The following is an 11,939-nucleotide window of genomic DNA, read 5'->3' as shown; positions in this document are numbered from 1 at the left end:
GGGGAAATTGGCAAGTTTTTTTCGCCACAGGGCGAGGAGCTTCAAAATTCACAATGGGGAGGGGAAACAGGCAAAAATAAGTGGGGAGTCAGGTAAAAATGAAGTTTGAGTGTGGGCGAATCTTGAGGGTAAGTCGAAAATTTTTCTGTTGGAGGGCAAATTATGAACAGCTAATTAATTACCCTCTTGACTTAAAATTAGTCAGTTCACATTATTTGTCATGCACAATATATCTTATCATAGTAAGGACCTTTTTAAAAGTGCATTGTTCGTTGGTTGCACCTGACACAATATCGACGCTAGCCTTGGTATGGTCATGTGACCACGAGATGGTCTTGCCGATCGCAGGACTTCTCGTGTACAGTGATATAACGTTTTGTGTTTGTTTACTCACTGACGACAACTGTTGAACTTCATGCGAATGGTGATGCCTTCAATCTTAAATGGAGGCAGTCGTCTTAACTGCGCGTGTGCGACTTTCTTGTTTACAAACAATGTATTTCATGCATGATATCTAGATGCATCAAGTCAACATAGCTGCAAAATTTAAATTTTATGATATTCATTGTTAACAAACATGTTTTAAGGCAGTGACTCAGGTTCGTTGACACATATTTTCAATCAAAGTTTCACATAAAAACGGGTCTCACACCCAACATGTGGTACATTTTCTGTTCGGTCTATATTTGAAGAAGGTGAAAATTTTGTTTAGTTGTCAAACATGCATTCGTATGTTTGTTTAAAACAAGTTGTCAACGTACCCTAGATACAGTGTTAACACCGGTCGTTCGGGCCTCTGGTAACCTTTGAGCACTTTGAGCAGAATTCCGACGACTGTCTCCCTTTAATTATGATGTCAGTATTCCACAGAAGAGTCATTTCTTTGTATATTGATATCCAAGGGGCGCCATATTGTGAAAATAGTTCGCTGGAGCGACCACACAGTTGAAGTGAAGTTTTTTTCCCATTTACACTTCAGATATTTACCTGTTATTCCATTTTACACTTTTTTAAAACTGAATCGTCCATTGATTCAGATTGATGCTTAACTTCCAGATCCACAATAACCATTACGTCGGTGAAAGGCGTGGGGTTTTTGTTATGACTTTGTAGTTTGGAAGAAGTTTAAAGCTCTAAAAGTTTACGGCTATTGAAGTCCCATTCTGGCCAATAAGACTTCCATCGATGAAGCATGGTTTCTCGGTCGTCGTCCGATCGACCCTTGTCTGCTTGTCAATTGAAATCTGCTGTACATACGGTAGTGCACACACCATGCTGCAGTGTTTTGATAAATTTTTTACATTTATTTCACGTTTTAGTTTGTGACGATACTGTGTTTGCACGGTTGATGAAGTTACAAAATCTTAGTTTTCAACTAAGAGTGAAAGAGTCGGTCATATATTTAGAGTAGAATATTTGTACCCATGACCGGCAAACTACAATGCAAAAAGTTTTGCTTTTGTTAATTTGTCCTCAGTTATGCATAACTTCTTTGTACCGGTCTGTTCATTCGTTTGTTAGTTTATATATATATATATATATATATATATATATATATATATATATATATATATATATATATATATATATATATATATATATATACGAAATGGTTTGCTTGTCAATGCAGGCAGTTTACGAGCACTATATATATATATATATATATATATATATATATATATATATATATATATATATATATATATATATATTCATGAGCGTCTTTCTGAAATTTGTAGTTTTTCACTACAATGCGCCAAAGTCGGCATGCGTTGTTTTTATCTTCTTGATCCTGTGTAAAAACTATTATACAGTCTTATTTTATCGTGAAGCGTTTAGTTGTCTGTTTTTTGTTTCCTCGTTACAAAATTCTCCCGTTGAAAATTGCTCTGCCAGTTCTAATAAAGTAGTTTTTTATGCCCTTCAACTTGCTTGTTTGAGACATGTTTTTCTGCTGTATAATTTATGATTTTGCGTCACCTCTGATCTAAACGTTCGGGTACCGTGGAAATTCCATTGCGCACCAACACTGAATAGAAACATTTTAATGATATACTGTATAATGGCGGGAGTACGGCCGCGACATTTGCTTAGAGTTGAAAGGCAGGGGTTTAAAATCGTGGAATAAATGTAACAGGCGTTCTGGTATTTGTAACTCACGAGTCGAAATGAGATATGAACTCAAACGTCTGATTTCCAAATGTGGTTGTACATTTATTAGCAGACATTGATATCGATAAAATATTTCCGAATCGTCGAATCTCCTTGATTCTCTATGTCTTATTCAATGTGATTCCAAGTTGCCCCTTCAATATTTCGTCGTACGAAATACATGGCAGTCCTCTAACTTCCCTGTTGGGTTCTTGGCGAAATATCGCGTCAAAACAGAAGTAGCGTTTAGCGAGGCAGTTCCCCGAGTCTTCGTCTGATTTAGTGCCCGCCCAGTCGAAAACCGGGTATGAATGTTATTAGAGATGGTGTTGAAAGAAAGCAAAACCGGCAGTTTAGAGCCTCATTTTTAACATAGCACACGTTAAGTTCGCAATGATTAAAAGCTATAATTGCGGATGCCTTGCGAGAGACATGCATTTTTTTCTGTAATGCAACTCATTCAAAATCACTCTTACGGATGCAATTTGTCTCCATTTTCACTCAAACAAACCCGCAGCAAAAGTGAAAACATTCGAATTCCAAACTGTACGTATTTCTGTGACGATGCACTGCTGTCCAAATGAGTACTTTGACTTCGGGAAGCGATCTCTCGGGTAGCATCAGAAAAAAGGCAAACATTCCAATAAGCAGTATCGGTGCATAAAATTATAGAGCAAAGGTATGTACAAACAACAGTCAAAGTATGCGTGTTATCCACGATGACCGTGGAAAGAGTGTTGCTTCGTGGAAACACACGTCAAATCGTGGCCTCAGAGCGAGGCATGTCCTTAGATTCATCACCCTCATTTTATCATTTCCATTTCCCAGTTAAATTTGCGCTATGTACTGACCGTTTGATGTAAACGTGTTACGAATCAGCTGACGTAGGATCCAGAATCTGTTTGTTTCCGTTTTAAACCAACTGTTGATACTTTTTGTTATGTCAACCATGCTCAGAGGGCGCTATTTAAGCCGCTAAATTTCGCCGACTTGGTCTTGAGAACCACAAGTTTTTGCAATGGTGTATTTTGCAGTAATTTGTCACAGAAAAAAAATATCAGAAGAAACGGTGATGAGATTATTTTTCCACAGTAATGGCGTCAAATTTAAATCTTCGTGGTCAGCTTAGCAAAGAAAGTCGAAAAATAAATGTTGGTGGAATTCAGCATAAAAATATAACGGATATCATATCGTGTCTGCATGTCTGCAGACGTCTGGTAAGCCAACACAGCAAATGCTGTTTTAGGTGACCTTAACCCTTTGAGCACCGAAGTCAATTTTTTCCCCTTTATAGATAGATATACTAAAGTCTGTTTTTTTCAGATTTTTGCCAAACTTTTGACAAAAAAACTGTAACCAATGATGTGATGTCCATTTGGTCCAAAACTATCAAAAAATTACAGTATGTTGCACTAAAATTTTGGTGAGAAAAATTACAGCACTCAAAGGGACTTTGGACTGAGTGCGAGTTGTCAGCTCCTATTTTGGGGTATGAATGACGTCATTCTTATGTCGATTATTATCTGTGATGCCGCACACTATAAACAGATAAAGCGGCACGGGGTTGGCACTGAGTTCTGAATTGAGTAAAGGTGTACCCTGGACACTTCAGACTACAGAGCGAAAATTCTACAATTTTCCGGGCCTCAAAAGTCTCAATTTTTGGCCAAATACTTTGGCGAAAACTCTTATCTAAATTTTGTACATTTTTTTTGCTACAGTCAAATATAAGGGTCGAAAGTCTACATTTTATCAACTTTTTCTTAGTCCAAAGTCTACATAAGGCGGGGGGGGGGGGGGGGTTATGACTGTGGTATATACGTGTATCATCAGTGTATTTCCGTTCCGTCCTAGATCCTGTAGCAGCGCCCACCCCAATCCCTCTTACAGTACCGGGACAAAAGTATGTAATAGGTTCATATGTTCCCAGTTCTTTTTATATGAACAGAATTTGTTTAGATCTAGACTGGCCCAAAGCTGCCTGGCTTTTCTCGGCAACTGAGTTACAAGCTGGCCAAGGCGTTCACCCCACCATCTACGCAACAGCCTACCATCAGCGCGACGGTCTACTGATGTTTAGTCCTTCAATTTATTACATGTTTTGATACTTGTATGCCCACGACTTCGAGTAAAGTCTAGTTTAGATCATAGCACGTTTCTTGAGGGCCTCTACCGCCCTTGTTTATATCTAAAACTGTGCTACAACTTTTCAGCTATTACTAATGTAATGGGGCAAGGGACCAGACTATGATCAGCAACCTTAGGGTAGAATGCTCCTGGGAGACAGGTGTTATCAGACTCTATTACAACACTTTTCTGATCTTCCAGCTTTTGTGGATTCATTTTGAACCCCTCGGAGGAAATAAAGTTTTTCAAATGTTAGATATCGGTGATTCATTCCCATTTACCTAAATTTGAACAGTGACCCGATTTTTTTCATATATAACAATATTTACTTTGAAAGAGAATGGCTGAAAGTTACCTTGACGAAAGTTCGGTTTTCGAGACGCACACTACCCAACAGGCTTGCACATACTAAGCCTTCCAAGTTAGCAAACTATCATTACTTTGATTGTATCAATACTAAGTGCCATTTCCTACACATCTAAAGCTTTTATAAATGTGACGCGGCCTTGTAAAGTTCATTTGTAAGGCGTTTCGTAAACGTCATCGCATCTTGTCTTCCAGAGGTGATTTACTGCAATGTTCAACATTCTTCAACATTCGTAACTTCATTTCTCCGTACCGTTTCCCGTGTGATTACAACTGCCATTCTAAGTCAACTGTATACTGAGATGTTGCGTGTAAAATACGCTATTAAGTCCAAGATCAATGAAACCACACATAATGATGATGATGGGCAATTGCCGAATTGTTAATTGCTCTAAAGCCTTTTGAAATACTTTCTTGCAAATGTTGATATTGTCTTTTGCAGATGGTACACTGCAATTTTTTTTGAGTGATCAGGATATATTCCATGCATCACTTATTACTGTGCACTATTTTATTTTCACTGGAATTTATTTTAGCTGAAAACAAACTTTCGATATTTCACTGTGATCGTATTTTCACTTTGTCCAGTCTACATGCAAAGAATAGAAAATTAAAATTTTCACTTGGATTTTATTTTAGCCGAAGAAAGGTCCAGCGAAAATAAATTCCAAGTGAAATAAAGTATTTCAGTGTTCACAATTATCAGGCAAACCATAGACAGTGGGCTCTTTACATCAAATGTTGATGTTCATGCACACCAAATCAGGAGTGAATTTCTGTAACTCAGTTTTGTAGTGTTTTTGAAAATGTAGTGTACTGAAGAGTAATCCTGCCGTTCAAGCTTTGTAATAGGTGATAGAGTGGTTTCAATCGGGTTTGAACTCACAGTGTACGGTACCCAATCATCTAGCGAAGAACACAGACAAAACCGCTCGGCCAAATCCCCAATCTCAAAAAGATTGGTAAGAGAGAATTCTGACACTAGTTGCATGGAACATCTATCAGTTGTAGCAGTGCTACCTACTTAAACCAACAGTAATCATGGTTGACTTGAGGTGGTCTTCCTCGGTTTTGATATGTGCTTTGGTTACAGCTGTGAAAGTCTTGCTCTTAAAGCATTCCAGTGTGGTATAAATGCACCTCAGAGTCCTTCAGAGATAAATTTTTCATATTTCATGTATGCCATATTCATTATTTGGACTGTGTCAATTGAATTGAATAATTTTTACATTTGGAATTACAAGTACAGTTCTAGTAATTTTTAGTTTCTTTTATCAGAAAATTTGCATCGAGACCCTGTCCAAGATTTTAAAACTCTATTATTAGCACAAGCTAGGAACCTTTCACAGCAAAAGTACACATAACACCATTGAAACTAATGTGGGATAACTGGTTTTCATATTTTTTAAATTTCTCAGAAGTGTTAGGTGCCAGATAGTTGACTGTTGTAATAATACAAATTACTCATAAAAACAAGTGTGTAATGTAAGAGAAAAGCAGATGAGATTACATTTGTCGATTAAATTGGCATTACTTCACTATCCAATTATCCCAAATTAGTTCCAATCGTGTTATATGCTATCAAGTGATCCCCACACAACACAAAAAACTGTAAATACCAGATTGGTTGGGCACTAAATCCTTCAGTCGATCCAGTTCACACACACATACAATTGCAATTATAGTCTGACTATCTGAATACTGAATACAAAATAAAAATGCACACATCCACAACAAACGTCAGTTTCACAATTTTTTTTATTTCATTGCTGTATTCAGGGCATCATAGTTGCAGTGTAGCACAAGTACGTTATAACTTCACGTACAATTGACACTTCCTATTTCTCTTCCTTTCCTTTGGCTTTCTTGGCCTTGCCTTTCTTGCCCTTGGGTTTGGCCTTAGCTTTACCTGGCTTCTCCTTGCCATCCTTGGTGGTGATCTATTCAGAAAATACAAAAATTACATATAACAATATTATTGAAAAGTGCTGCATCTAATCATAACACATGAAAAACATAAAATGATATTTGTGTATGTATGTGTGTAAGGGTTTTTGTAAGGTAAATTGGGACTCCCCCACCCCCTCTCTCCCTCTCTCTGTATAGTTTGGAGTGTCATAGCCTATACACTTTGAAAGGGAACAACAGTACCATCCCATTCAGTGTTTCCCTTTTTATCAAAGACTTGCTTGTTAAGAAGGGCTTTGTGACACCCTTGCACACACTGTGAAATGCAATCAGGCATTACCTACATACTGGAGATTTTGGCACTCTATTATTCATTTGATTAACCACTATGTTCTAATGCTGACTTTGATACTTACACCACGCTTCTGATTAAGGATCTCTAACTTGGCCTTGAGTCTTCTCTCCTGTGTCAGCTTGGCGTGACGCTTAGATGTCTTAGCATATGGGTTGAGTCTTATCATAACTCTGATGTTCTTCAGTGGATTCTTCTTCAGAACCTTGCGTCTGTTGGCTCTACGACTGCAAGGCAAAAATTAAGTAGAAATTGTCAGTCACTGGCGAGAGTTCTGCGGATGAAAGATTCTACAAGCACAATAAATCACTGACTCTTGGGACAAAAGCTTCTGCATTAGAAGCACTGGCGTTTTTTCACCACACAAAATTAGCCTCACAACATGATGTGAACTTTTCAGAGTTGGCACATATGCTTCAGCAATGTCAAGTGGTACATAGGAGTTGCACATGACCGTTGACAATATAAATTTGAAATCCTAGTGTTACTAATCTTTTGGCTCTATGTCAGATGTTGTTTCTGCACATCCAGATTGGCTCACTTTTTTATCAATTAGGTTGACCAGAATCTTTCCACAGGGGTGAACAGCGTCTTTACACTTTTGGAGTTAGGGAAGTAACACCGAGAGCAAAAATCAGAACTTCTGGATTATCAAGGTATTTCAAAAACACGGACCATGAAGTGGTAATCTCGTCATGTTTTTGCTCAGGGTTCATGTGGTGTCAACTTCTGGATGACATTCTCAGTGCTGGGGAAAAAATAAATCCTTTTCTACTTGAGAAACTATTCATTTCACGAAAAGTCAGGTTGAAAAACGACTGTAAATCAGTGTTGCCCCAAGTTTCAGTGCCTAGACATTTCTACTTTTGATTTCCTCAAATTAAACTCAATGCTGACATGCCTGAGACATGTCCAAATTCTTGGCAAATTATTAGCCTAAGCTGAGTGAGAAATGTACTTACTTTGCTGGTCTCAGCTGTTTCTGAACTTCGTCACTCTTCAACAGTCTGTTCAAATCTGTGTAGGTCATCTTGGGCATTGGCAAACTGTAATGAGTGGTACACCACAGTCATGTCATGTTGGCAAAGTGGTTTTGAATCGGATCATTGTTTACATTCTGGATGTTCCTTTCACCAAAGATCAGCACTTCATAGTTATCACTGGTTTTCAAAAACACGGACCAGAAGTGGTACTATCATCATGTCTTGGACGCTAATTACCCAGGTTTTCAGCACAGTTCCCAAGTGAGGACTCTGATAGGCAAGTCACGGCAAATACAAGGAACATACACTGAATGCACATCTCGCATATGCTTTGAAATGTGTATTGTTAAAATTTTTCTACACACTCATCTCATATACTTCCAAATTTTGAATTTTTTATCCCATTGTTTTCAAAGATCAAAGAAACCTCTGTATAGGAAAGTGAGAATGCACAGGTTAGTCTTTGCAATTTTTAACCGTACATGATCTTTCTCCACTCACTTGCTGTTTGTCTTTTCCTTTGATGGCTTCCTCCATGTGCCGTACAGGTTATCTAGTCTTCTGAAGGCACTCTCTGTCCAGATGCAGAAGCGGCCAACATGACCACCGGGGGCCATTCTCAGCAGGTCTAGCTTACTGACATTCAGAAGAGTAACACCTTTCAAGACAATGACAGTTGTGGTTGATAACGACAAAAAATGGGAAATGGCCAACTTTAAGAATTTCAAAACAGAGTGTAAAAGATGAAACACATTGCAAATTAATAGGCTCATTGAGTTGTACCATCTTCCCTTTCATCTGAAGGCACACACATTGTACATTCAATCCATTTATTTAGAAGGCACGATTCTATATGAACCTGACAGAACCCTGAACATAAATTTTCAGTGCACTCTCACCATTACAAAGCAAAGTTTACAGATATGAGACACGCTGGACATTCACATTTCTTTCATCAATGAAGTCAAGATTTATTTTACAACGATAAAGTTATTTGGGACGTCTTCTAGTCAAAAGATGGTACTGTTTTCCTGATGGTTCTATGCTTCTATTGAAGGCAAAAAAACGTAGAGGTGTTCATAAAATGCAGCAAACAGTGGTGAAACTCAACTGTCAACGTACCTGGTATATTCCTGAAAGCCTTGGTGAGACCATTGTCTTGGTCATAAATTATACAAGGACCTAATCTTTGAACGCGTCTCCTGTTACGCATTTTTCCTTTGCCAGCACGTAAACGTTTTGACTTGTAAACCTAGAGAGAAAGGATCGTAAGTTTAGTACCGTGACAGCATTTACAAAGGTTTCCAATGAAGGAATCTGGTTTCACTGCTAAATATTCCAAATATGTTAGAAATCTTAAATTTTTCAGAGTGATCGATTACTGGTTTTAAATTGACTTACTTTTTGAATATCTGTCCATGCTTTGAACTTCCTCAGGAAAGTAACAGCTTCTTTTGTTCTCTTCAAATCTTGAACCTTGTCCGCAACAACTAAGGGAACTTCAGGGGTTTCCTCAATGCGATGACCTGGAAGACGGAGGGAAAGACATTCACATAAATTTTTACTAACAAACATAACCCTTGTACCACTATGGTTTGGCCCTAACCCCATTGTTATCAACCATGATTGCGGACTATTTCACAGGAAATGGGGATGAACAGGCTAACTCTTTTACCACCCGACTTTGGTATATCTGAAAGTCATCAATAATCTAGGATGACCGATATGCAGTGAAATGAGAGTGAAAGAATTTTAGTAATACTAATATAATGGCTTTGCTTGTCCAGCGAATATTTCACTTCTCATGTGTTGCACATTCTGTACTGTGTGCAGATAACAGCATCATACAAGCACATTTCTTATAATTCTCATTGAATTTGGAAAGAAAACAGCACTGATGAATCACTTTACTTGATGCGGTACAGAAACATTTGTCACATACATTTTCAGGAAATCAAACAGAACAGACCTTTGGACATGACAAGGGCTGGAATTCCAGTTGCTGCAATGGCGGAGCACATAGCATAGCGCTTCTGCTTGACATTCACCCTTCTGTGCCACCGTCTCCATGTCTTGGTTGGGGCAAACATGCGGCCACCACGGCACATGTTGCCAAAGGCACCCTGGCCTGATCTGTGGGTACCTCCACCACGGACACGGGGAATACGAGCTACAGCACGGCCGGTACCCCATGACTCGGCACTGGTTTGATGACCTGAAAACAATTGGAATAAAACATCATCAATGGTCTCCACACAAGGATATAGGTAGCACATTCACTAGTACTGCACTACAAAGTTAAAGACTATCTGTATCATATATAAGGGTTCCCAAACTATACACCTATCTGCCAGGATCTGAGTAAACCATCTTTCTCAGGACTGCATTCACCAGTTTATATGTCATTTGTTTTCAGACTTTGTCAACACAGTTCGATCGCGTCCCATAAACACTGAGCGTGTTTCTGGGAGCCGCCATTACCGAAGTTGGTAATGGTGGCTCCTTGAAATGTTTTTTTTTGGAACACAATCGACATGTTTGAGCAAATTCCAAACCCCATAAATGACATTGGTTAATGTAGTATAGAGTTTAGTCTTCAGAAGTGATAAATCGGTACGACCAAATGCAGCAAATATGTAGGATTTCACATCAACACACTGCGCCCTGTGCGACGCGCTTATTTGGAATGCTACAGGGCCATCGGCATTGTAGCGCTACTGGTGAGCGAGGTTACAAAAACCAAAAATCACCGACTGCCTCATCGTAGCGCTACAATTTGCAGCTACGACCTCCCCATGCTTTTATACATTATTTGGAGAAGCGGTTTAGAGTAGACGTACCTGCAGCGCTACTGACAGCATATGGTTGACGGCTGTTCTTTCTGATGTTTGTGTGAACGAAGTTGACTACGTCGGGTCTGATTGGTGCTTTGAACACAGCTGGTGTGGTTACTGTCGTTCCACTTACTTCATTTTTCTCAGTGTACACATTTACAAGAGGACGTGCTGCTGACAAAGCCTGTGCACAAAAAATACACACTCTCACTTCAGATATTGCATAGCTCTGCACTTATTATCCTATAACTGGAAGATGTAGAGCACTCGTGCCTGTTGCCTAGACCCTATACGTCGCTAACGGCCTCCATGCCTCCGACCCCACTCAATCTTTTGGCTCTACATCAGATACCATTTCTACACATCCAGATTGACTCACTTTTTTGTCGATTAGGTTGACCAGAATCTTTACACTTTTGGAGTTAGGGAAGTAACACCGAGAGCAAAAATCAGAACTTCTGGATTATCAAGGTATTTCAAAAACACGGACCATGAAGTGGTAATCTCGTCATGTTTTTGCTCAGGGTTCATGTGGTGTTAACTTCTGGATGACATTCTCAGTGCTGGGAAAAATAAATCCTCTTCTAATTGAGAAGCTGTTCATTTAATTCAGTCAGGTTAAAAACAACTGTAAATCAGTTTTGCCTCCACTTTAAGTACCTTTCAGTGTCATTTTTTGATAAAAAAGACGTGGGGAAAGAAATGTAGTCATGTTTTGCGACAAACATATTTGAGCAAGAGTTGAGAAACAAGGGTGATCACGACACGTGTTCACCACTGAAGGGTTTCTCTCGGCTTTGAATCAATCGCATTGAAGCAGTCATTTATTAATTATACAAAATCCTTTTTCATTGATGATACCTGGCTCGTGACGTTTTGTTTGTTAGCTGATGCTCGTTAGCACACTCACCATTTTGGCCAATTTTTGTGGCCGACGTGAATTTCCACAGTCAATATGGCGGCCACCAGACGAAAAAGAATGATACAGGTCTGATCACAGTTGCGGATGAATAACACTTGTTTTAAAACAGTCCAAAAAATCATAAGAATGATAGATAAATTTCATTTTAAGGTAAATTCATTGAAAAATTTGTTTTTTAAATATATCGTTGATACTGGACGACGTTTTTCGGGTCAGTTGAGTATGTAAGGTGACTACATTTTTTTATCGGAAGTATAAAAAGTGTTATGAGTCAGGTCATTGAAATAGTACGGGGA

General features: G+C 38.7%; 1 protein-coding gene and 3 non-coding genes across 4 annotated transcripts; all 4 read right to left on the bottom strand.

Annotated features, from left to right (window-relative positions):
• Positions 1–6,384: 6,384 nt before the first annotated feature.
• On the bottom strand, positions 6,385–11,760 carry LOC139117139 (large ribosomal subunit protein uL4A-like). Its single transcript, XM_070679991.1, has 9 exons — positions 11,632–11,760; positions 10,728–10,905; positions 9,857–10,102; positions 9,289–9,413; positions 9,010–9,139; positions 8,389–8,545; positions 7,867–7,950; positions 6,969–7,131; positions 6,385–6,584 (listed from the first exon to the last, which is right to left on the bottom strand). The coding sequence occupies exons 1-9, from the start codon at positions 11,632–11,634 to the stop codon at positions 6,483–6,485; spliced, it is 1,188 nt and encodes a 395-aa protein (XP_070536092.1). The 5' UTR covers positions 11,635–11,760; the 3' UTR covers positions 6,385–6,482.
• Positions 7,535–7,606, bottom strand: LOC139118022 (small nucleolar RNA SNORD18). The gene has a single exon (XR_011548624.1). It is a non-coding gene; the product is annotated as a small nucleolar RNA SNORD18 (small nucleolar RNA).
• LOC139118020 (small nucleolar RNA SNORD18) lies at positions 8,041–8,111 on the bottom strand. The gene has a single exon (XR_011548622.1). It is a non-coding gene; the product is annotated as a small nucleolar RNA SNORD18 (small nucleolar RNA).
• LOC139118021 (small nucleolar RNA SNORD18) lies at positions 11,167–11,238 on the bottom strand. Its single transcript, XR_011548623.1, has one exon. It is a non-coding gene; the product is annotated as a small nucleolar RNA SNORD18 (small nucleolar RNA).
• Positions 11,761–11,939: the final 179 nt, after the last annotated feature.

The sequence above is a fragment of the Ptychodera flava genome, chromosome 18 (assembly GCF_041260155.1).
Source record: "Ptychodera flava strain L36383 chromosome 18, AS_Pfla_20210202, whole genome shotgun sequence".
In the NCBI taxonomy this organism is placed as follows: domain Eukaryota; kingdom Metazoa; phylum Hemichordata; class Enteropneusta; family Ptychoderidae; genus Ptychodera; species Ptychodera flava.
This window is presented reverse-complemented; position numbering and strand designations above follow the sequence as displayed.